This window comes from Pangasianodon hypophthalmus, chromosome 14 (genome assembly GCF_027358585.1).
Source record: "Pangasianodon hypophthalmus isolate fPanHyp1 chromosome 14, fPanHyp1.pri, whole genome shotgun sequence".
NCBI lineage: Eukaryota > Metazoa > Chordata > Actinopteri > Siluriformes > Pangasiidae > Pangasianodon > Pangasianodon hypophthalmus.
The window spans coordinates 8,099,150-8,126,019 of NC_069723.1; the positions used below are offsets into that span (position 1 = coordinate 8,099,150).

The window sequence follows — 26,870 nt, forward strand, 5'->3', positions numbered from 1 at the left end:
TACATGCAGGGTTGGCTGCTCTAAATAGCATCTGTATATGAACAAGTGTAAAAATGTTTATATGGTGCCCTGCACTGGATTGGCATCTCATCCAGGGTATAGTCCCACCTTGCAACAAGCGTACCCAAGATAGGCTCCAGATCTACCACGACCCTGACCAGAATAAAGCAGTTCCTGAACATGAAAGAATGAATGAATTAATGAATGAATGGTAAAATCAAACCTGGTTCTCAATTAGACGTGAAACTTTAAAACCCTCCGTAGATGTTACTACACCTTATTATTTATTGTTTGGCTCTTAACCTGTGGAAATGTGGGATGGTTATTAAAAATGCCTGTAGGTGCTCTGAACACTGACTCCAACATTGGCAAGAGCCAGAATTTGTGGCAGTGTATTTAGTTCGTAGTTACTTTATTTATAACTAATTATACAGTTGCTTGAAATGAATTATGTCATGTTTCATGTACTTACAATAAATGAGCACTAAAAGTCACACTCTCTAAAAGAGCACTTCTCTCTCTCTCTCTCTCTCTCTCTCTGATCTAGGCTCAGACATGGCTGTGTTTTGTCTACTGTGTGGGAAACGCTTCCAGACTCAGAAGGCGCTGCAGGGCCACATGGAGGTCCATGCAGGTGTGCGCAGCTACATCTGCAGCGAGTGTGATCGAACTTTCCCCAGCCACACAGCTCTCAAACGCCACCTTCGTTCACACACAGGTAAGCCTCTATCTACCTGGCTATGGGAGCCTGGATTTAATTGCTGAGTTTTTTCATTTTGTTTTTTCCAAAGCTAATTTTCAATATCCAGGGGTCAAACCACAGAGAGATAATCATCTCAGGCAAAAGTCATCTCATTTCACACTTGCATTTATTTCTGGACTCTGGGCTGTTTGAACAAGCTATCAAGTGGCCAGTGGTCCAGACAGCTGATCCGTGGTCCTCTTGAAAATGGTGGCCTGGGTTTCTCTTCAACAGCAGCACAGTCCACATCAAATGTGGAAGCACCCAGAGTAATGTGATTGGTTCAATGTTTCTTGTTGCATATTATTTCTACTTTTCTGATGCTATGTTTTTTATGATGTTATCATGGATACTGACACATAAAACCAGAGATTCACTGGGCTGGAGAACTGTAATTAGTTCACTTTTGTGGCACGAGTGCTTATACTGAGAGCATCGTGAAAAATGCAAATCTTGTGCCAACTTCCACTCCTCGTTTGCAGGTATTCCTGCACAATGACATGCCATGCATCCAAAAAGTTCTGTTCTTCATGGCTTGAGTGTTGGTACCCTGGGATCATGGGAATAATAAAAAAACAAATGGATAAACCAAGTGTCTACCATTTTGCAAACCTGAGTGCACAAAAGTGATGTATGGAATTGTGCAATTGAGCCACAATTCAGAAGTAATTCTTCTATGAAAGTGAAAACCCAAAATTAGAAATACCCCACTCCACACAATCCCAGAATTGGTCCTGAGTGCAGACTTCAGTATTTAGACCGAGTGTGAATGTATGTGTACATGGCGTCCCATACATACTTAAGGGTGTATGCCAGCCTTCTGCCCAGTGTTCCTGGGATAGGCTCTGGATCCACCACAGCCTTGCCCAGGCAAAAGCAGTTACTGAAGATGAATGAATGCACATGAAAAAAGCAAACAGTTGTTGGATTAAACACAATCACAAACTCCATGTTGAATTTACTATACTAGAATGTAGGGAATTTGTGGGTGTCTGTATTGTGCTGGTGCAAATACATAAGGGTCAAAGTGCACATCTGGCCGTATCATTTTGCTAAGCCATGTGTGTCTGTCTGATTCTGAAGCCTCTCTCCTCTCTACATTCTGCACATGTAGTGTCTTCTCATTAATATGCCATTCCTGTTCCCTCTCCGTTTCACTGGCAGGCCATTTGCAGACAGTGGCGGCTGTCTAATGTTCACAGCTGTGTTTGATAGGGCAGACAGAGACAAGTGAGCTGGATTGTTTATGGCACAGAAAGCTCTCTGAAGCTCCTTTTAGCTCGTCTTTCAAGCCTTTTAATGCCATTTTGTCAGACCATTTGGAGTTTTTTTTTTTTAATAATGGAAGTCTATTTTACTTTGAATTTTACAGACTGTTATGTGGTTATGTATTACTAACTTAAACAAAGACACTGACATCTTCACAGTTTGTGCCACAGCAGCCTTCTGATTGGCTACCTACCCAACAAAAGATCAATACAGTAAATGTAAAGTCTAATACACTAGAAAAGAGTTCTCTGTATGTGCTGGGTAATTGACATTACCAGTGTGTGTCGAATCTTCCCATGGCTGAGCGTTAGCACATTAGCATGCCTGCGGTGATGCGAGTCTGGCCGACTGGCTGTTCGCCTCAGCTCCATTAACTTTAATGACAGACAGGCTGCAGGGCTTTTTGCAAGGTGCATCTGATCAGTTGATGCAGGTACCTAAAGACTGCTGCTCTATATATCATCATATATCTGGTCTTGCAGGGCTTCAGTCTGCCCTTCTTCTCCACTCCGATAAAAACCCCATTCATTTCAGACTGCTGCTATTACTAAGAGTGGAATCGAATGTGAATAGTATGCCATGATGTGCTTTGGGATTTTTTTGCATTGTCTCTTAAGATAGGGGTTTACACCGAAGCATGACAGTACATAACAAGAAATGCAATTTATTTCGAGGCACGGCTGCCACTTAGACAGGGAGATAATGAAAAGCATGGGTCACTTCTGATGGCTTAAAGCGTGACCGGCTGTGCTGAGATGCATTAAATATTGGGAGCTTTATACGCCTGACTGCATCCCATGCTGCTGCCTGAGAAAATGATATAAGAAGCTGTTAGTCAGCGCATAAAAGCAATTAGCAGCCAGCCAGAGCCAGTCAACACATATTGTAGCCAACTATCACAGATTATTGGCATTTTAAAAGCTACTGCTCAACATGCAGCGTATTGAGATTGGAGTTCAAAGTGATGTTTTGGTTAAATGAAACCATCTTAACTGTTTTATTGTATAGTATGAGTGTGATTGAGTATGATGTCTCTGTGGAACAGGTGACCACCCTTATGAGTGCGAGTTTTGTGGCAGTTGCTTTCGGGATGAGAGCACGCTGAAGGGCCACAAGCGCATCCACACTGGAGAGAAACCCTACGAATGCAACAGCTGCGGCAAAAAGTTCAGTCTTAAACACCAGCTGGAGACACATTACCGCGTACACACAGGTCAGAGTTCCAAATTCTCACACAACCCTGTGCACCAGTTAAACATTTCAATAAATGTCTCCTAATGCAAGAAATGTTTAGGGAACTATATGGAACTGGTTTTGAGAACCATGAAAGTTATAAAAAATATATATCGACACAAATTATAAATAATATGATAATAAAGAATGAACAGATTTAATCAGCATTTGTATCAACTCTCACCTCTGTTGATTGCACAGCAAGTGTGTTTGTTGGAATACTACATTTTACAACCCTTTTAGAAGGGTTCAGGTTTGGGATGCTATAACTTAAATCTGTTTAATGGCTCTGTGATAGCTCTGTGATTTTGGATGGCATATCCAACTGTGGTTGAGGTGGAATTACAGGTTGATTGCTGCTCCTCTTCGCTCTTCAGTAAGGCAGATGCTAAGCCACCCTATCAGTTAGCCTGTCAAATAATTGACTTCTTTTTGTCAAACAAGGCCACGACTCTGGACTAGGTGCATGTAGATAATGAGAGCAGAGAGGAGCTCCCAGCAAAAGGCCAGTAGTCTAGTAGACAGCCAACAATGGAATCAGTGACATTTACACCCAATGTCAATGACAGATCAATAATCAGTTTGCTGCTGACAATGATAGGCTGTTAGCTTACCTTGCTACCCATTTGTGATTTTCGCTGCATGCTTACAGGGAAATTTTTTTCCTTGGGAGTAAGTTTGTTGGCGATTTTGTGTCTAACAAAAATTGTAAGATACAATGAAAAACATTTGCTATACTAATAAATACACAGCATTTTTGCACACTATTTTGTTATTTCTATTTATATCAGCTATGAATGATTTATTCTTAACTGCCATAAGTAAAGTATTAATATTTAGCCAACCCAGCTATACAAATCATTGAACAATGTTTATCACAGCCACATGCACAAACATCACTTCGGTGTTGATATCTCCAAAAACTGTTAAGTGACATTGTGTCTGAATTTAAATCTTTATTAGCGTGATAGCAAAACGCTTTTCCATATAATCCTCAGGTGAGAAGCCATTCGAGTGTAAGCTGTGCCACCAGCGCTCGCGTGACTACTCAGCCATGATCAAACACCTACGCACCCACAATGGAGCTTCACCTTACCAGTGTACCATCTGCCAGGAGTATTGCCCCAGCCTCTCAGCCATGCAGAAACACATGAAAAGCCACAAGCCTGAGGATGTTCCCCCAGACTGGAGGATTGAGAAGACCTATCTGTACCTATGCTATGTGTAAGACAGTTGAAGAAAGGAAAGAAGAAACTGGTGGCTCATTCACTCATTTTGTTCTAAGCCTGGGCCAAAGATGGAGAAGGAAAGTGATCAAAGCTGTTGTGTAAAATTTTTTTCATGCCATTTCATATGCACATGTTAAAATTCATCTCTAGGGACATTACAGTGTTCTTGCATTGGTAAATGGAATGTATTGTTAATTGTTAATGACTTTTAACAAAAGTAGGAGAACCCAATTAATATGATATTTCATAATATTCTAGCCCAGCATGCTTCTCACTAAACAAAATCCAAGATTCCACCTGTTATACTGAAAGTAATAACGTTTGTGGAAGCCACATGAAAAAAAGCAGATAACTGTTTGAAAAGCAGAAAAATTAAATAAATAATCAAAATAGAATCAAAATGACATCTGTTCAGCAATGCAGGTCCATCACACAGCTCATTTTGAGTGTCAGAAGCACTTATTGGTGGCCATTTGATGACAGGTAAAACTCAAATTGTGCTACATTATGGCCACAAAATATCAAGGATGTTCAGGGAAGTGTTCATACAGTAACTACACTGTGCACTTTCACAACTGATTTGATGTCATAACTACAATGTACAGCATAGTTATGGATACAGACAGGGGATTTGGTTTGCTTTTCATTAGTTGTCCACCATTGTCCTACCATTGAAATTAGTGTAGTAGGGCTAACTGTAACATAAAGTGCATATGTTGTTTTGTTATAAAGTAATGCAGTATTACTGGATTAAGACTCACATTTAGGGCTGCTGCACATTGGTAAAAAAGTTTTTTGTGCCGTATATTGATACTTTGACTTCTGGACATTGCAATGGGGTGTCATGTTCAGGCATCTTAAGATTGATTATACAGCAGGCTGAATGAAAATGAGATCTTTTAAATACATATAAAATGTAAAGATCAAAGTAACCTAACTAGAGATTAAAGAAGAATATGCAGTATTCAGCTCTACAGATGTTAATTTTTCATGGCTTATTTTTTATTTTTTTATTTTTATTTTTTAAAGTAACTTGAATTACTTGATTGTCTTGTGCTTCATTTATTTTTATATTACACCACAGCACTGGTGCATGCACTGATGATTCGTCAGAAGGTGTTGATTAGATTTCTATAACGGCAGCTCTGACAGAAGTTTTGGCTGCAAGGCAAAACACAGGTTTATATTAATGAGTTTGCTCTAATGCATTATTGTTTCTACAGTAATAACTTATACAGCGGCCCGTATGGCAGATGCTCCACATAAACCGACAAAAAATGTTGTTGATATGGTGAGGTTTTCTGTGAGGAGACGTCAAATTAGCATTTTTTGGAAGGAGTCTCCAGTGTCAGTGCTTTATAACAGTCAGAGCTAAACTTGTAACTTGAAGCTTTCTGACATGCTGCATTTCTTGTCATATTAACTTCAAGAGAGAGGAAAAAAGTGAGGGAGCAACTCTTTATAGCTGCTATAATTTAAGTGATAACAGGAACGAACTTGTTTCATGGATGTTCTACAGCATTATATGTAAGTATAAATGGATAAAAAGTATGATGTGTCATTCTTTAGTAAATAAAATATATAATCATTGACAAATTACTGTGGTACAAGAGTAACAAAACACTTCAGGACATGCTGTTTTTGGAAAATAATCAAAAATTATTTTCCTATAATAGCACACTCCCTCTATGTGTGTCTTGTGGTTAATTGAGCTGCATTTAGGACAATGGATTATAATACCATACAGTGGTTCAGTTAGACATAACAAAATCATCATAACCTGCACTCAGTGAGAGCTGTATAAAGATGCTCTTTGCATTAATATCAAGTTTTACACTGCTCAGATGTATGCTTTTCTGCCCTCTGTGTGCTACCTCTTCATGGCTCTTTGTTTTGCACAAAAGCAAAAGCACATTTGATTATGTTTATAATTTGCAGTTTAATCTTATCTTTTGCTTAATTCTCAGAGATCTTGATTTACTTGACTGACATCATATTTACACTCCATATCTGATTTACCATTTTAAAATGAAACAGACCGTATCCTGATGTTTTATTTCATAAAATTTTATAAAATGTTTATGAGCTATGGTATAAGGGTGAAGCTTAAGTATAGAAGTATTGTCTTTTTATGTGAAAATGATTGTAAAGTGGAATTGTCAAATGACATGCAGTTCTGCTAAGTTCATAAATTGTGTGTAAAGGTACTCATGGGGAAAAAAATGTACATGAGAAAGCAAAAAAAAAAAAAAAAAAAAAAGACAAGAGCCAAATGTGGCACTTTGATAAGAAAAAAAAAACGTTGTATTTTTGTATTCTGTAATGTGCAAAATCTGTCCACTTGTTTATAGTTGAGTGAGTCAAGTACTTTTACAGTAACTTTTGCATTGTGTTTGTTTTTGGTGATCTTTTTGTGCCTCTTTTACAATGTTGACGAAGTTCAGTAGTAGATGTTTGTAAATCTTGTACTGTGGTCACTGCTGCTGGGTGTCAGTTTTTCATTAATGATTATCTGCCAAGATCCGCAGGCCTACTAGTATCACAAAGCACAAAATACCTAACAGAAAAGGCAGAAATGTTTTTTTTTTTTTTTCTGTTTGCTTGCATTGTGGTCACAGCATATTCACTGTGAGATCCAAAACACATTATATGCAGTTATATGCAGGTTTTTGTGTGTGTGCAGTGTGAGTCAAAAGAATTATTGTGGTCAACTTGTTCAGTGTGTAAATGCACTACTTATGAGGAAAGAAAATAATCTTCCATGAAGTCACAAAAGATTTAATTTTAATATTGTTCTAAAAACATTTTGTATTAATTTTTTTGCTTCATTAAGATATTGCATGTGTCCAGAAATACTGAGGAAATTCACCACTGAAATTAACTGTGACAAACAGGGATGTCATTAATTTCCTTACTGCACATCCAGATCACAACCATAAAACGAGTTCTGGCAAAGCAGTCAATATTAATTGTTATCGAACACTGAGTTTATTTTGTTCCTTTGTCTATAATGAACTTCTTTAGGCAAGGGGTAATAAAGTACACTGTGAAAATGTCAGGCTAGCCTTTACAGAAAAATCACTTTGATTTCACACTTGATCAAATGTTTTTCACATGTGACCATGTGAGTAATATGTGATCACATGTGAAGGTACATTTCAACCTGTTATGCACTGAAAATGCACATGTGAACACATGTGAAGGATATGTGACATCATTTGAATAACATGATCACATGAAAAATTAACATATGGAAATAAGTGAATTGTAGAAAAAAATCACATGAAAATAAAGTCATGCACTACATGTAACAAATCCACATGTTAAAAACTTTTTGTAGGGTTTGCAATAAAACCGTATGCGCAGCACAGACTTGACAAAGTGGCATCCCTGTGTCACTGTGTTTTATTTTGCCTCAACCTAGAAGTAGCCATTTCGTTCAGTGCCCCCTTATCAGTGCCATTCACATAAAATTTGATAAATAATCATAAAATTTGATAAAGCACTGAGAATCCATGTTGGACCAAATGAAATCTGTTTTTCAAAAATAGATTATTTTCTTGAAGTATCATTGTACTTTTATGTTGAAATGATTTACATTAATTGTCTTTTAGTTCATTGTACTGTCTACCTCAGCACCAATTCTTTATATAACCCTAAAAGGTGCCCAATTACAGCTGATCTGTTTTGTTTTGTTCGTTTTCTCACTTGTGCATATGTTTTTTCTTCTTTTTTCTTTTCTTTTCTTTTTTTTAATTTTAGCATTTGGAAGTTATTTCTATTTTGGATTGTTGTTTTTTCAGTATTTTCAGCATAAAGTTGATATGCTGTCTTTTTGAACTGTGTGGTGGCATTGATGCAGATTGAGGTGTATTCCTTTCTCTCTGTGTGTGGGCTCAAACACAGCTCTGTGTTACTCTTAATGTTGTCTGGGGTGTGGAAAAATAATAAAGATATAAAAGAGAGCAGCAAGTGCTTCTTTATAGTGGGTCTTTGTGTGTGAAGAGGAGTTCTGCATTTGAAATATGTTGATATTATTAATATTATACTGATATTATTATTGACTAAATCAAGTAGAAAAGATTTGGGTCTAGGGCCCTCTAGTGGCGTAGATATTAAAGCCTAGTAATAATAGTAATGATTTTCGGTGATTGTTGAAAGATAGTGTTGAAAATATGCCTAAAATAATAAGATTGCACTGTAGTAAGTAAAAATATCTACAGTTGTTACTATTATGTATTGGTTCTAATAATGTTATAGGGTATTGTTGACCCCTTTTATATTTTTTTGATATTGAAATCAGTGTAGAAAAAAAAAAAAAAATTTCAAGATATCATAGAGACCAGGTATATTCAACGGATTTAATATTGCTTTTAGATTTTGCTGTGAGAATGAGTGATCTGTTAAGAGGCTGAACTAAGGATTTATGGATATTTTCATTCTTAGGTTTTTTTTTTGGTCATGGTTATTGATACTAAATGTTACTACAAAGTGTTTAAAATATTTGGGTGTTGGTAATGATATCTTTTTAAGTAATGCTTTACTGAGCTAAAGGACTGACTATAAATTCTGCACATGCTGGCGTATACAGAATTATAGGTTCCCTTCAATGATAATTTAATAAATACCTAAATTAAATATATTTATATATTTGTATACAAATATAAATATTAATATATTAATACAAAATAAATGTATATAGCCTACATATAAACGCAAATTTATTAAACAGCTTAAACATATTATCATGCTGGTTTTATTCTTTTTAAATGCATAAACATAAAGTTTACTTAGTAATATTAGAACAGCAGAGCAAAAGGCTGCACAATATATCGAAATTATTGAAATATCGCAGATGTAAATATCGGCATATGTATATAGCAAGGGCTTGCGATAACTGAATGATTTTAATACTTCAAAAAGTTTCGAAAAGTCAAAGTTTTAGCGCCACGCAGATAACAGAGAATGCTTTCTTTTGCTCAAAAGAACATGAAACATTTATGTTTGTTATGTCATTTTCAGTTTTTAAAGATAAAAAGTTATACATAAATATAATTTAAATTGATTTTAGACACTTATAGCTTTATCGTACCGCATATCGCATTTTAATGTAATGACTGCATGTCAAGCAAGAAAGACGACAAGGACAGACAGCAGTCAGAGAAAAAAAAGGTAATTGATTTTCGGAAGTACATTTATTATTGACTGACATTATTGATTATGGGGCCAACTGCGGGTAAAGGTAATTTATTCCGTTTTAACAGCTGGGCAGCTGTGCAGGCACGTGATGCTGAATATTACTAAATGCATTTTTCGGTTTCAAAACTTTTAAGATAAGATAAGATAAGATAAGATAAGATAAGATAAGATAAGAAATTCAGGTAGTCTTGTAGATAAGTAAGAAAGAAAGTAGTAAGAGTAGTAAAAAGTAGTGAGAGTAGTAGAAATTAGTGAAGTAGTAAAGTAATGAGAGTAGTGATTAGTCATCTGCCATTGGCTAAGGTGTTGTAGAGCCTGATGGCAGTGGGGATGAAGGATCTCCTGCATCGTTCAGTCCTGCAGCGCAGTGAGGTGAGTCGTCCACTGCAGCTGCTTCTCTGGTCCATCAGGGTGTTGTGCATCTCTCCACCACGGCCTCTATTATCCTTAATTCTCTTAAATCTGATGTTTTAAAATTCACAGTGTTTTAAACACAGCAATACTATTGCTAAATTGAAAATGTAGGCTACATGAAATATCTCAAATAACCCTACTGTCTTGGAAAAGTATTTGGGTTTCAGTACTCTAGTATATATTCTGCTGCATGGATATAGCTTAAGCAATTGTAAATTTACAGTAATGTGCTTGGTCACATATTGAAATGTTTTTGTATGGAATTACATTGTCTCATTTCCCTTAAGGTTATGAACAACCGTAAGAAAAATGGCTATCATTAGTGGTTTAACATCCCCATCTAGTGGTATAACTGTATTACTGTATTTTTAACACAGTCGTGAAACCGTACCGGCGAAGATGATCATAGAAAACATGGGTCATAATTGATGTTTCATTATTGTTGTTTTTTTTTACTTTTAGATTTTTTTTGTTCATATATACTGTAAAATATTTTCAGTGTGCTTTTATTTCAGTGTGCCTATATTGTCTGTTTCCACATTAAATTGTATGTTTATACATTAACAAAAGATAGATAAGTTAAATTTTTATTTTATGCTTCACCACTTTCTTGTCATGTATATGTGCTATTTCTATGTCATCATATGGTCCCTACCACTTTCTTTATTGAAACTACACTGCTTGGCCAAAAAAAAGTCGCACACTCTAATATTTTGTTGCACTGCATTTAGCTTTGATTACGGCATGTGTTCATCCTGGCATTGTTTCAACAACCTTATGCAACTTCACAACATTTATTTCCATCCAGAGTTGCATTAATTTTTGGCTGAGATCTTGTATTGAGGACAGGAGAGTCTAACCACTCCGTAAAGTCTTCTCCAGCACATCCCAAAGACTTTCAATGGGGTTAAGGTCAGGACTCTGTGGTGGCCAATTCATGTGTGAAAATGATTCCTCATGCTCCCTGAACAACTCTTTCACAAGTTAAGCCTGATGAATCTTAGCATTTTCATCCTGGAATATGCCTGTGCCGTCAGGGAAGAAAAAGTCCATTGACAGGATAACCTGGTCATTCAGTACATTCAGGTGCTCAGCTGACTTCATTTTATTGCCACACAATGAGGCTGAGCTTAGACCTGACCAACTGATGCAACCCCAGATCATAACACTGCCTCCAGAGGTTTGTACAGTAGGCACTATGCATGACGGGTGCATCACTTCATGCATTTCCCTTCTTACCCTGACACGCCCATTGCTTTGGAATAGGGTAAATCTGATTTTATCAGACCACAGGACCTTTTTCCATGGCTCCACAGTCCAGTCTTTATGCTCCAGAGCAAATTGAAGTCATTTTTTCCGATTAGCCTCACTAACAAATGGCTTTCTTGTGGCCACACAGCTGTTTAGTCCAAATCCTGTAAGTTCTCATCACATTGGGCATGTGGAAGTGCTCTTACACTCACCATTAAACATAGCCGTGAGTTCTCCTGTCGATTTTTTTACGATGTGACATCACCATTTTAAAGCTCTCAGATCATGATAATTCAAGATTTTTTTCTGACTACGTTTCTTCTGTAAAGCTGACGGTTCACCACTATCCTTCCAGGCTTTAATAATGCACTGAACATTTCATAACCCAGTTCCAGTGATTTCAGCAATCTCCTTAGTTGTTTTCTTTGCTTGATGCAGGCCAACAATTTTCCCCTTCAGTACCATCTTTTCCACAACCACGGGATACGTAATCTGCTATGGTTGTTTAAGAAATGAGAAGCTACACACTGCATCAGTTAAGGTTAAAAGAATTGTTACCAACTGAAACATATTAATCACTGCAGTAATGATCCAATCATAGGCTCTTAAGTATTTGCTTATTTAAACCCAAACAGCGACCTTTTTTTGGCCAGGCAGTGTATATTGTTGTAACATATAATATTTAAAAAAGAAATAAATTAGCAGCCTCCACAAAGCTCGCCACAACACCATGGTCCCCAGTTCGATCCTAAGCTCACATTACTGTCTGTTTCACATTAAGGCATTAACAAGTATAAGACATTGACAATATATATATATATATATATATATATATATATATATATATATATATTGGGCTAAACCTACGACATCAGCTGGTAAAGTGACAAACAACTGTCAAGTACCTGATATCAGAGTCTCATGCACTTACAAAAGATTTGGGCATATAGAAGAAAAACAGAGGGACTAAGGGAAAAGGATATAAAATAGTCGAAAAGAAGCAAGAATAAGAAATGTTGTACATAGTATGATTGATTAATTAAAACAAAACTTTAAAATAAGTCCTGCTTTACAGTGTTCTTTATTTGTGCATATCTTGTATTACAGTAGACTGATATTGTATGAATATCTTAAATGAGGCTATTTGTGGTGTGATGTTCTGTCCATCTTTCTGATGGCTTCAATCATATCTGTGTTAGTGTCCAGGATACTGTCTAGGTAGAGTTTCCGTGCTTATGTGCTTATGTTTTTATGTTCTTGTCATATCTGCATGGGTTTCCTTTGAGTTTTCCAATTTCCTCCTACCTCCCAAAAACATGCCAGTTGGTGGATTGGCTGAATGAGTGTGTGAATATTTAGGATAAAGTGGTTACTCAGGAAGTAACCACACATAGCCACTGTGTGGAATCATAAAGTTGCTAGGTACTGAATGATATTCATCCCATTTATCTTGGTTTTTGAGTTTGTAATATTTCTCAAGTTGTCTTAGAAAAAGAATAACAATAGTTTGCTAGTGGACACCTAATTGTGCTTAGTATGTTGCTGTGTATTTTTTGTACATCAAACTTAAGACTTCTGCCTGAATGTGTGTATTTTATTGAGTGTTCTTTTAGATAGTGTTTTAGATAGTGTTTTAAATATATCTGGTGGGAGCAGGGGAGAGCATAGGTTGTCTGAGGGGCAGAGGTGAAAAAATAAAAAAGGCACTCATTAGGGTATGTCATCATGTTTACTTGCACATAGGGGAACCATAGGGCACTGTCATACATATTTTCCACTGGAAGGGCCCTGTAAAGGATACTTCATCATGTTTTTTCATACATGTTTTCTCTGTGCCATCTAGGGCACACAGCCCTGTAACTCAGGTGAAGGGGGCCCCAAATTAATCAAAAGTAAATTAATTAATTAATCATTAATCAAAACGAATAAATATTTAGGTTTTCAGTCCAGCAATCAGAATATTTTCAAAGAATTATTGATGCTGGCTCATTCAACTTTGCTTAATTTGCTTAGTTGTCCATTGGTCATATTTAGCTTGGTTTCAGTTTGGGCAATGGGAGGGATTACAGGTGCTTGGAGAGTTGGAAAGAATTAAAACATATCATTAGAACCTTAGTTCCAAAACTAGGTGTACAGCAGAAGGCAGGACACAGCACCCAATAGTTGGACATATTCAACCTCATATTTGTAGTGAACATGAAATGGATTTTTAAATAATTATAATTATTAACCATTTATACTGATAAAGAAGTAGAAAAAAAGTAATCAGAAAAGGATACAATTAATGTACAGCATGAGAGTGGCTGAATAGTTGCTATTATACAGTGCCTTGTGAAAGTATTCACCCCCTTGGTTTTTCTTGTTTTGTTGCATCACAACCTGGAATTAAAATGGATTTTATTTGGATTTTTATTTATTTTATGAAATGGACCTAACTGAGTAGTCCAAACTGTTGAAGTGGAATGAAAAAATTCCTTGTTTAAAAAAAATTAAAAACTGAAAAGTTGTGAGTGCGTATGTATTCACCCCCCTGTGCTATGAAATTCTAAATACGATCTGGTCCAACCAGTTAAATTCAGAAGTCACATAATTAGTTAATAAAGGTCTAGGTCTACCTGTGTGCAATCAAAGTGTCACATGATCCGAGTATCTGTACATAGGGCCACTTTAAGCTGTAAACTCCACAGAGAAAAAAATAAGAAAACATGCTTGGAGCTCACAAAACAGCATGTAGCAGACTCCCCAAACACATGGAAGAAGGTTCTCTGGTCAGATGAGACTAAAATTGAACTTTTTCCATCATGGGAAACACCTCATGTGGTGCAAACCCAACACTTCCCATCACCCTGAGAACATCATTCCCATAGTGAAGCATGGTGGTGGCAGCATCATGCTGTGGGAATGCTTTTCAACAGCAGGGACTGGAAAACTGGTCAGGATTGAAGGAAAGACTTTCACAGGGCACTGTATCATAAGTTGTCTGCTAATACTGTGTTATCATGATATTATGGCATCTACTGTTTTGTGTTATAGCAGCCTTGTTTTTTTCTGGTTGGAGCAGTTGTAGATTCACGACGTGATTTATGTATAGGGCCCCAACAATTATTTTCAATTATTAACACTTTTTTCTCATAAAATATTGCATTATATAGTGCTAATTCGTGGTTGTATTTCACCCCTCCTATCCACCAGGGAAATATGGTCGTTCCATCTCAAGTAGTCCAATAATTGTAAAGTTGGTTGCCTGACCGTTTTAAATTTTTCTAATTTTTTTAAAGTGATTATGTATTGTGATTGCAAAACCACCATTTAAAAAAAAAATTTCACTTGGTTTAATCATGACTGCCATCTTTGTGTCATGGCACACAAAAAATTTTGGTTATACAGCTATAGCTTATGGAAACCTCAATATCTCGGCTCAGGATGGTCTTAGCTCCTTGAAACAAAAACTGATCATGTACATATATAAACATTTTGCACATTCTTGTTCCTTTGGCTTAGAACTTAAGTCCTAATGTAATGCTCAAGATTGCTCACATTTCCACTATTATGGTCAATTTATAATGGGAAGGGTATAAATCTCAGTCTTAATTTTTTTAGTGTGCATGCAGAACATTTCAGGTTTGAGCCTTCCATACATGTTTCTTCTTCAATCACAAAAACTACTGCACAGTGATGCCAATGCTGACGTGGCACACTCAGCTGGCAGATGTAGACCTTGAATTTGAGCCAGACCTACTCCAAGCGCCTCAGCATAAACAATCTGTTAACTGTAAATGTTTATGGACAGTGACAACTGATCATTGTCAATCAACCAAGCGAAGTAAGAAGCCTAGAAAGCGCAAACTTCTGCTGAAACTTCTGGAAGACGCTTCCTATCTGACTATGAGCTGACAGTTGTACTGCAACATTCAACTTTGAATACTGAATCTAACTTAGTCTCAGTGAATTTGACTTAACTTCAACCACCTTGCATGCTCTTCTGGCAGGTGGTTTTGTGAGATGAACCACTACACTTATACATATGCTACTCAAGCACCAAATGCACATATACAGATGAGATTCTGATGAGGTCTTATGACACGTCTTATGACACTGCCTTGTGCATGGTGGATACAAGCATTTGCTAGCAGTTTTGCTGCTTGCACTGGAAAGGTCACTTCAATCTGCAGCTATTGAACCCTATGTGAAGGAACTGATTGAAACTACACTTATGACAGTAGGGCACTTAGGCCATGATGCAGGGCAACTCTCTGCCCATGTGCTTCTTGGTCAACACCATCTGTTTAGCACAACCTGCACAGAGTGCACTTCAACTCTGTGAAACCTGCCCTATATACCATGCTTGCGCTTTGGGCCTGCGGTGAAATAAAAAAAAGCCCTAGAGACAAGAACACAGGTTTCAGAAACTAGAAACCAGCACAACCAAATGAAGTGGCCTGTTTTGTCAACTAGTCATCTGCACAGGTCCTGTCAGCTCTGGGCCGAACCCTCAGACCTCCAGATGGTATCTATGGGCCCCCCACTTACCCTCGGAGTTGGCCTACACAAAAGTACAGACTTCAGTTCCATGGGTGGCCCCCAACCCCAATTTCCAATCCCACCAAATTGGCCACTCTGTTCTTGCAATAGAGATACTATCTTAAAGAGTAGACCCCATTTTTCAGAAGTGTTCTATTCACCATATTTTCCTTATTTACTTATTTTCCAGGACCTTAAAACAAAACTTTCAGAGGTGGGCCATCAACCTGCAGCTAAACCCCAAATATGACAGACAGTAATGCATCCTTGTCTCTGAAATAAGCAGAAGCACTGGTTCTATGGAGACAAGAGGATCACCTGGGAGCAGTGCTGTGGTGTTGTGACACAGATGCGTGGGGGGCATGTGTAGCCCCAGTGTGAAGATAGAACACATCACCTTGCTGGAACTGAGTGCGATCTACCAAGCACTAAAATTTTTCTTACAGGTTCTGAGACACCAATACATCAGTTGTGAGGGCAGCATGAAAAGTTTGCCAGGAATGATATGATGAAATGATTTGGCACCATCAGCCAGGTTAGCTGCACCTGTGGGTTTGGTCTCCGAGAGGGAAGCGCAAGCTGAGGACTGTGACCATCCAGTTAAAGAGATGCTCTTGAAATCATCAGCCCCCAGCACACAGGCCTTGTATGCTCTCAAGTTCTGCAAATGGTATGCTCTTCGTTATATGGACCCTGTATACTGTCCGGTGCCTAAACTTCATTTCTGCAGGCAGTGATAGAAGGTCAAAGTCTCCATCTACCCACAGGCCTAGGGTGCAGATGGTGGTGGCTGATTATCTGTCTGGCCGGGAGGGGTAGTCAGCTGCAGTCCGCGCAGCTCCCCGGACTGGGTCAGGCAGTGGGGGTATGTGGCAGCAGGGTGCGTGGTCAAGCATCAGGTGCAGACAGAGAGGAGGAGAGTCGATCCGGCAGGTAATGCGTGATGATTCTAACCTGTGTCTTATTGCCACCAGTCTAATTATTTGTGCTTTCAGTGACTGCCGTAATGAGATACAGAAAGAGTGGCATAGCTGGTGGAGCCTGCTACACACAAACACACACACACACACACACACACACACATACACACATCCACAAACTTGCAGCAGAGCGTGAACTTGAACTGTGACCTGGATGGAGCAAAAGTCCATGATGGACCCTCTTCTGTTGATGTTTCCCCTTTTTGTTGAGTTTTTGAAAGTGCGCTGAAATGTGAGGTGTGAATAAACGCAAGCCTGGAGCGATGGTAAATTTCTGACCCAGTGGGAACTCGATGAGAAGGTTTCAGGAAAGATAGTGGTTGATGATAGTATTTTTTAGCAAATACTACATCACACGGTCACTACATGTCATTGTGGTAAAGTCTCAGCAAGAGCTGAACACAGACACGGCAGAGACAGGATTGGTGCAAAAAGACTGAAGTTATTTTCTTAAGGTGAGGAGGAAGTGGCAGGATGGTAGTGTGAGACGTGCTGGCTTTGAGGGTCGTGGGCTGTGTTGGGGGGAGGTCCGTGTCAGTGGGCTCCATGAGGCAGGCGTTGTGGTGCGAGCTGGAAAGTAGTAGTGTCGTGAGTTTTGGGGCTTTCCCATGGGTGCTGTTGTCGCAACCATTGGTCTCTGCAATGAAAAGATAGAAAGGAGTCAGTGTGAGTAGGGAGACAGAAATTGCTCGCCCCACTGCAGCTGCGGCACCCTTTTATACTCTTGTTTCTTCTCTGTGAGGGTAAGGAGCCGCCACAGTTATTATCAGCCACCAGCCATGGTCTATTCTTCTGCCCCACCCTTTGGCCAAGTGCTCTCTTGCCATCCACAACAGTGGTGCTGAAGTAGAACTGTCCTTTCAGCACCCAGTCGGCAGTCATGTGAGGAGCGTGCGGTGCTTTGTGTGCATGGACTGGAGGTCCGCCATTCCGTCAATATATATATGGAATTAAATTTGTGCCAAAAGTTAACCTAACTTTTCAAGAAATGAAAAAAATATACAATGAGAAAGAAGAAAAACACTCTGAAACTGAAAACAATTAACTCAGTGGCAAAAATTGAACATGGTCTTTAAATAAACAGCATTCTTTGTTAACAGTTTTCTAAGCTTCCTTTTCGCTAATCATGGTTTAGAGTTTTCGTTTACTCTTTCAAAATATTTGTTTATGCTCCATGAGTTTACGTTCACCATTCTGGCACAAACCTTGGAAGTAGAGACTTCAGTGGCTTGAATTTTGGACAGTGTTGTGGATGCGGGTCTCTGAATAATTATAGTGTTTGTACTTTGTAGTGGAAATTACTTGCTTCCTACTTACTTACTTAGTATATTAGTTCACAATTAATATTTGGGTAGTCTCATATGACTATTTTTTCGAGATGAGCACTCAGGAGTGTCTCTACTTCCAGGTCAGGGAGCTGTTGATCCAAATCTCACTAACCAAGGAGAGTAAATCGCTGTTAAGCCCACCCACACGAGAGGTTTGTGCCAGAATGGTGAACGTAAACTTGGAGAGCGTAAAAGAAAACTTTGAAAGATTAAACGAAAACTCTCTCAGCACTTACATAATCCATGATTAGAAAACTTAAAGAATGCTGTTTATTTAAAGACCATGTTAAATTTCTGCCACTGAGTTCAATGTTTTCAGTTGCAGAGTGTTTTTCTTCTTTCTCATTGCATATTTTTGTTCGTTTCTTGAATGGTTAGGTTCAATACTTTTGGCACAAATTTAATTCCATACTAAAATACTGTACTCTACATGTACTCTACTATATAGAGAAATATAATTTGTATCATGAGACACACAAAAGAAATCACCAAAATCTGTAAAAAAAAAAAAAAATTGTAAAACCAAAAACAAGGTCAAGACAAGGTTTTGTCCAATTATGCACTCAAATATCAAACAGCTTGTTTTTCAAACAAGCCAAGTTATCACTAATTAGGATCCAAATACACGGACCAATTTAATAATTAATGATCATGTTAATATTTTCCTAAACCGTAATTGGCCACAGTGGTTTACTCTAAGAGTAGTCATATGGGGCAGATATAATCTCTAATGAGAACACATGTCTGGAGAGAGTCTTCCAAAAGTTCAAAACTTGGCAGTGAATTTAAGCAAAAACAAGTGACAACAATGCTACGTTCACCAGCTTTCCCCCCATGACCTGCCCCGAATTCTTGTAGTCCCTGAATACTTAATGTCCAGAAGAAATAACATCATCTCAAATGAGTTAAGTCTTAAAAATGGATGTTTAACTAAATCCCTAACCGCCAGCCCACACCCACAAAGCTTGGCAGTAAATACCCTTGTGAAAAGTCTTACATCAACCAGCTTGTTTTCCTAACAAGACAAATTAACATCAATTAAGATCCAAATACATGGATCAATTTAATAATTAATGATCATAATATTTTTTCCTAAAATATAATTAGCCACAGTGGTTTACGCTAAAGGTATGGTCACAATATACACAACACAAATTAGACACTAGTTAGGCATCTATATGTACAATTAACAGTACAAACAATCATCTTTTGCAAAGCAAAATTGGTTCAGTTAAACAACAAGATGATGTCTTGATGTATTGTCTTGTACTCCTCTGGACATTTAATGTGCATGGACTACAGCAAATTGGGGCAGGTCTTAGAGGGAAAGCCAGTGGATGTAGCATTGTTGGCACTTGTTTTGTATGTCTGGCTCCATGAGACTACCATTAGAGTAAACCACTGTGGCTAATTATGTTCTAGGAAAATATTAACATGATCATTAATTATTAAATTAAACCATGCACTTGGATCCTAATTGATGGTAACTTAACTTGATTGGTAAACAAGCTCTTTGACATGAGGCATTTCACAAGAGTATTTACACTGCCACTCTGAGCAGGATAAAGTGGCTAGATGAATGAATGAATGACTGATCTGCCTGATTTGACATGTGTTAGTAGTGATTAGATGACCTGTTTGCCTGATTGAGGTCATAAGTAAGTCACAATTTTATAGCCAACTGTAAACTGCCAACACCCCAGGTGGACCAATTCTTGTTGCACCTCTTTTTCCATCTAAAAGCCAACGTGATATTAATATGAAAAGATGTACTTTCATCTTACTTTCAGCTTTTGCTCCTTTCTTTTCTAGATTCTGGTCCAGATGTTTATTTTAAAGTCATCTGGTATGTCCCAAACCACATACTACTGCACTGGATAGTATATCTAAGTAGTACCTATAATGACACAACATGGTTTGACATACTATTGTGATAGAAACACACAGATAATCAGTCACACTCTTTTCTTCCTTACATACACCAGAAAATACACTATATGGCTGAAAGTATGTAGACACCCAACCATCACATGCAGATGTGCTTGTTGTCCCATTCCAAAACAAGGGGTACTAAAATGGAGTTGGTACCCCTTTTGCTGCTACTCTTCTTTATACGAATTCCTTCTGGGAACAGCCTCCACTCTTCTGGGAAGGTTTCCACTAGATTTTTGAATGTGGCTGTGAGGAGTTGAGCCCATTCAGCCATAAGAGCATAAATGAGGTTGGACCTGATATTGGGCAAGAAGGCCTGGCACTATTCTAATTGATCCCAAAGATGTTAAGTGGGTTTGAGGTTAGGGTCCTGTACAGGCCACTCAAGTTCTTCCAAACCAACCTTGACAAGCCATGATTTTGTGGACCTCGCTTTGTGCACAGGGGCATTGTCATGCTTGAACAGGTATGAGTTAGGCTTCTTTAGTTCCAGTGAAGGGAAATCTTATAGCTTATGAAGGCATTCTAGACAACTGTGTCCTTCAAACTTCATGGCAGCAGCTTGGGAAGGCTTCACATGGATATGATGGTCAGGTGTCCACATACATTTGGCTATACAGTATAGTGTATGATCATAGATCAAATTTTTATTAGGAGGTCCCTGATGGTTGCAGGGCTCTAAAGTTCTAAGTCTTAAGCCTAAGTCCTTATTCTATAAACTGATAATCAGAAAACCATGGGAATATAATGCTTATTATGACCAATAGCACTTGAACTGTAGGTTGTTTTAACTACTTCTTTGTTTTAATGTAGGCTACATATAGGCCTAAGCTAGTTGCTTGCAATTAGTAGGGAACAACGCTCTCAGCAATGTGAAACAAAATGGTGCCAATTTTGAAAATAGAACGCTAGGCAACAAGGAATTTTCTGGGAACATTTGCTAACAGAATGTTCCCTGTTGCCTAGCATTCTAATGTCAGATTTGTTAATGCTTGCTTCTTGTTGCATTGAAGCCCATTGCAGGGCTCAGTGTTAGTAAGTGCATCTCTACCTGGAGGCAATTTTGGTGCTTGGATTTCAGTGCTGCCAATTTGGTAAAACAAAAGGTAAAGATTTTGAAAAATCAAAAGTGTCTCCATCTGTGAGCATGTGACAAAGTTGTGTCTCAATGTGTCTCAATCTGTTGTCACTCTTTACTTTGATTAATTGCTCCTCCATTTTGACAGCTCGGTCTTTGTCTGGGACACTGAAGGGGTCCTGGACCCATGCAAATGAAGGGCAATCATCACTGAAATAGTGGCCAAATTGCTGTTTCAGTCTGACAACATGTTCAGTAATGGTGTGTATTAAAGGAGATATATTCCCCATACCTGTCTCTTCCAAACAGTCGGAAAAGTTTGGAAACGTCAACATTTTTGTTTACCAGCCAATCACACCAAAGATCCAGTTTGCCAATGAATGCACAGACTTTTCAAGCAGCAAAATATTTGCATCTCTCCCTTGCATCGAGTTATTGAGTAAGTTCATTTGGTTAAAAACGTCCACTAGATATGAGAGCTGCACTACTTCCAGAGGATCATCAAGGTATCTTGCAAGTTCGGACTTAGCATCATATAGAAAGGATTTGACCTCCGCATGTAATTCATACAAGCGATATAGTACTTTACCTGTGAAAGAGTAGCTGCTCATGCTCTGACCTCATATCCTGACACAGCAGTGAAAACAGGCGTGCATTTAAAGTTTGTGCTTTGATATAATTCACCATTTACACTGATTTAGAAGTGACTCTAAATTTTCTTTAATCTTTCTTATATTTTCTTTAATCTTTCTTATATTTTTGCTCAGTCCTGGACACCTGGGAATTTATAGAACAATCAATATGGTCAGTATGGCCTTCCCTTGCTCATGACGTAACTTTAAATATTGTCATATCTATACACACACCTGAACCACTAGACACTTGACCACTGGATTGCTTGAGTCTCTACCAATACCACACCTAAACTTTACCTAAACTTCGCACAGCCATGGAAACTACTGCTTATTTAAACATTTCAGCATACCCGAAGACATTGTGTCTGACAGTTTACCTCCAATGGGCAGGACAGTTTGCCTCCTATGTATGGAAGGCCTTTTGGCAACAGCTCAACTTTAAGGTAACCATATCCTAAGGGGACCATCTGCATTCAAAAGGATGACATCATTAAATATTAATACTAACAGCACCAATACTGGTAGTTCTCTTAGCATGGTGAACTACTGTTACATCCTTTTCCCCCTCCCCCCTAGAACAGTATAAATACCTGAAAAATATTACCATGAACATCTTGCTTTGCACACAATGGAACAATTTATTTAGCTTGTACATAAATTCAATTCCAGTAGCCACACACACAAGTATATTTTTGGGGTTGTAGGGTATATCTTTTCCTCATAGGTCTTTATTGTACAGACATGCAGAGCGCAGGAGCAAACAGTAACACAACCAATAATTTGTTACTTAATTTTTCAAGGCCTTTGAATGAGAAAATCTTGTTGTTGCAGGTCCTGGTTGGGATTTTCCTCTATATAAACTGCTTGATGATATTCACATTTCTGAAAAAGGAGGTTTTTAGAGAAGAAACTCGATACATTTTGTTTGCACAAACCCTATTTGTGGACTCTGCTCTTATGCTGTTAACTGACTTGCTTTCGGTGGGAACTTACTTTGAGTATGCTATGCACATGATTTCTTGTAGTATCATTTGTACAGTTTTGACCTTTCTTTCCTGCTGTACACCACTGACTTTGGTGGCAATGTGTCTGGAACGCTATGTGGCTATATGCATGCCTTTGAGACATGCTGACATTTCTACAACCAGGACAAGATTATATGGGCTTTTTATCATATGGAGTATCAGTTCTATAATTCCAGTGTTCAATTTTATAGGATACTGGGCAGTAGTCCCACCTGCTCAGTCCTCCTATGCAGTGTGTGCTGTAGAGCTAATGTTAGGGGAAGCATGGCAGGCATATGGACGTGCTATCTTTTTTATTATCCTTTTTCTTTTTTTGATCATTATCATTGTCTTCACCTACATCAAGATCATGATTGCAGCTAGAGCTGCCTCCTCTGAGAAAATGAAATCAACCAATAAGAGTCTCAGAACTGTGCTGCTTCATGCCTTTCAGTTGTTTTTGTGCATAATACAGTTTTTAAACCCATATATAGTAATGGCATATTGGAAGGTTGAAGAAATGATGCTTCGGAATATAAAATATTCCATGTTTATTGTTTGTATGATTGCACCACGTTGTCTAAGTCCATTGATTTATGGTCTCAGAGATGAAAAATTTTTTCATGTTTTAAGACATTATGCTATGTGTGGCTCTGACTGCCTTTTCTCAACATTGCTTGAAATCAAACAATTGAAAATAAGACCAACACTGGATATAATAAAATAAGTGAATATCGTATGTGATTTTTAAATTGTGTGATGAAAATAGATGCCTTAATAATGACAGTGCTGACTGGAATATATTGGAATTTATTTATATATCAAAAATTTTTATATTTGAATACATACACAGATTAGCCATAACATTAAAACCACTGACAGGTGAAGTGAATAACATTGATTACCTCATTACAGTGGCACCTGTCAAGGGGTGGGATATATTAGGCAGCAAGTGAACAGCCTCTCACAGTTGATGAGAGGATAAATGGGATTGCATAACGGTCTGAGCGACTTTGACAAGGGCCAAACTGTGATGGCTAGTCTCTTGTGGAGACCATGCCTTGATGGGTCAGAGGTGTTTTGGTGGCACAAGGGGGACATACATAATATTAGGCAGGTGGTTTTAATGTTATGGCCCATTTCTTTCTGGGTAGGCATCAGCACTTTGGGAGGGAGAATTAAAACAGGATAGGGAAGCCTTGGTTAGTTTGGTCAATCTTACTTTTGAAAAGGGAAATGGTGGTTATCTAGAGTAATATATTGGGCATGGTGAGATTGTAAGCAGCATTAGAGGAAAGTGGTTTGCAAGAAAATTCCCAGGACCTTAGAAAACTGTAAAAGGCGTGGGGAAAACTGTTTCTAAATTTTTTAAATGCTGTTTAGCAAGTTTCGAGGATCTAGGACCCGAGTAAGGAGTTCCCTATCAAAAGCTACTCTCGATGCTGCATTTCAATAACGCTTATGAGAACATTCTTTTTTCGACCGGTTGTGAAGCAAGTGTGCCAAACACACCAAGAATTGGCTTAAATAACATCGGTGGGTGACGTCATTTGATTACGTGCACCTGCAGGTTATAAATAGACGTGAAACGGACATACCCTTAGGTTTTCTTGTCTTCAAAGACTTTTTTTAAAAAAAAAAAAAGAAAGAAAGAAAGAAAGAAAGAAAAAAAGAAAAAAAAGGAGATCATGTCTAGTTCTTCGGTCAGGAGATGCTTGCCACTATGTGTTCAAGTAATCCCTGACGACGATCCGCACGATTATTGCTTGGAGTGCCTCGGGGAAGAGCACGCAGCTTGTGCCCTCGAGGACGCTGAGTGTGAGCACTGCTAGTTGCTTCCTATCGGAGTGCTCCGCTCGAGGCTCGCTTTCTTTCAGGAGGGGCGAGCCTCTGCGTCCGCGTTGAGATCGTGGGGCTCGCGTGTCGAGCTCGCTGAGAGATGAGGACGAGCCTCCTCTCTCTCTCATGCTCTCCCCAGATCGCGATGTCTCTGCCCTCGCTACTGAAGCTCACCCGGCGCTTCTTCAGAGCGAGCTGAGGACGCGGGTTCTCTTGCTTCTGCCGAAATGGAAACGGAGGGCGCCGCCTCTGAGCGTTCCTCACGCGATGACAGAGCATTTGAGGAATTGCTGGAGGTGGTGACTAACGCTGTGGCCAGGCTTAAATTGGACTGGGCACAAGAGCAAGAGAACCCCAGGCACTCCAAGTTGGATGATAGATTTCTGTCGGGTGGCCAGGGTGAGAGATCCCAACATCGATCTCTCCCTTTTTTCCCAGATCTCCATGACGAGTTGTCTCGTTCATGGAGTAAGCCATACTCCTTGCGCATATTTGTACCCATGACGCCGATTTATTCCACTATCGTGGGTGCTAAGGTGCAGGGGTATGTGATGATACCTCAGGTGGAAGAGACGCTCGCGGGCTATCTCTCCCCTGGGAATTCATCGTCACTTAAGAAGCCAGCCCTCCCCACCAAGCCTTGCAGGTTAACATCCTCGCTGATGGGGAAGGCGTTTCAAGCAGCGGGTCAGGCTGGTGCTGCATTGCACACCATGGCGGTTTTGCAGGCATACCAGGCTGACCTACTGAAAGACCTGAGCACAGGCGGGAGCATTAGTGAGGGGGCGTTTTCAGAGCTGAGCCGAGCCACGGATCTGTCTCTTCGTGCAACCAAGCAGACGGCCCGCGCCATTGGCCGTTCTATGGCTGCTATGGTTGCCACGGAGAGACACCTGTGGCTCAACCTCACGGGCATCAAGGATAGGGACAAGGTGTTCCTCCTTGATACCCCTGTGTCGCCTTCAGGCCTATTTGGCGACTTCATGAATACGGTCGTCAGTAGGTTCCGGGAGGCCAAAAGACACGCGGAGGCTTTTGATAAGTTTCTCCCCCGCCGTGCTCAGGCGTCGGGGCTGTCGGCCACCCAGCCCCGACCCAGTCTGGTTTCTCTGCGGTGAGAGTCGCAGAAGGAGAGTCTGGCGAGCCGTGTGCCCCCTCATAGGGACTGGGGAGCGGCCCGCCGCTCTCAGCAGCCCAGCAAGAGGACGATCATTTCAGACGATCATTTCAGACGATCATTTCGTCCAAGAGGAAGAAGTCCTGAGTGTCGACCACCCGGGACCGTGGGGGTGTGCCGCGAAAAGTTCCAACAGAGAGTAGAGGCTCCTTCCTGGCACCCTCAGGGGGCCGTTGTACAATCTCCGCCGCCACTGGTGTTTCGGGGAGCAGCGGCCTCCAGTGGAATGTTACGTGTTCGGTTGCCTCCTGCCACGTTTCAGGACGCCGGACATCTAACATCCCCCCGACAGAGCCAATTGTCAAAACTAGTGCCCCTTTCAGAGAAACTGGCAGCGTGGAAGCTACTGCGAAATATCTCTCCATGGGTAGAAAACACTGTAGGGAAAGGCTACAGGCTTCAGTTTGCATATCGTCCTCCGCAATTCAACGGCGTGGTCTCCACTTCCGTGAAACCGGAATGAGCACATTTGTTGACACAGGAATTGCAAGCTTTGCTGGACAAAGGGGCCATAGAATGTGTTCCCCTGCCAGACAGAGAGTCAGGCTATTACAGCCGGTATTTTATGGTTCCCAAGAAAGATCCAATGCGTCCAATTTTAGATCTTCGCGGGTTGAACCGCTACCTCAGAACATACAAGTTCAAAATGTTGACAGTCAGGACGATTGTGTCTCAGATCCAGGATTTATACACAAGTTAAACTGAAGTGCTTCGATACAAAAGCCACTCAAACTGGTGAATAGAGATGAGTTAAAACACTTCATAAATGCTTTCAATGAGAATTCACTTGGTTTAGAATTAATCACACGAGGTTTCTTTTTCTCCAGCACTTTACAAAACAAAATTATGTCTGTGTTATCTGCAATTTATTATTCCTACAGTGAAACACACAACTCACATGGTTTTTCAGCTCTTCTATGCTGTATTCTATGCTGGTTCATGCAACAGCGCCTCCTAGAGGCATGAATACATCACAGTGTGCAAGTGTCTGTGTACAATGTCCTGACATGCAGTCAGAGATGTGCACGCAGAAGTATAA

The 26,870-nt window shown here is 39.4% G+C and overlaps 2 protein-coding genes across 5 annotated transcripts in view; both read left to right on the plus strand.

The window, feature by feature from the left end:
• zbtb16b (zinc finger and BTB domain containing 16b) overlaps nt 1–8,438 on the plus strand; it is a 41,279-nt gene extending 32,841 nt beyond the window's left edge. For 3 of the 4 annotated variants that reach the window (XM_026924892.3, XM_053239956.1, XM_053239955.1), the window contains exons 5-7: nt 548–718; nt 3,057–3,224; nt 4,243–8,438. In XM_026924892.3, coding sequence (XP_026780693.1) covers nt 548–718; nt 3,057–3,224; nt 4,243–4,472 — 569 coding nt within the window. In that variant the 3' untranslated portion in view covers nt 4,473–8,438. The remainder of the gene's footprint in view (nt 1–547; nt 719–3,056; nt 3,225–4,242) is intronic. The other variant, XM_053239957.1, reaches the window with a different exon arrangement.
• A 14,114-nt stretch (nt 8,439–22,552) lies between these two features.
• On the plus strand, nt 22,553–23,542 carry LOC113532839 (odorant receptor 131-2-like). Its single transcript, XM_026924507.1, has one exon. It carries the CDS (start codon nt 22,553–22,555, stop codon nt 23,540–23,542), a length of 990 nt encoding a protein of 329 aa, XP_026780308.1.
• Nucleotides 23,543–26,870: the final 3,328 nt, after the last annotated feature.

What these genes read in the sequence shown, in the direction of transcription:
- LOC113532839 (XM_026924507.1), top strand. Translation starts at nt 22,553, where the DNA reads ATGCAGAGCGCAGGAGCAAACAGTAACACAACCAATAATTTGTTACTT.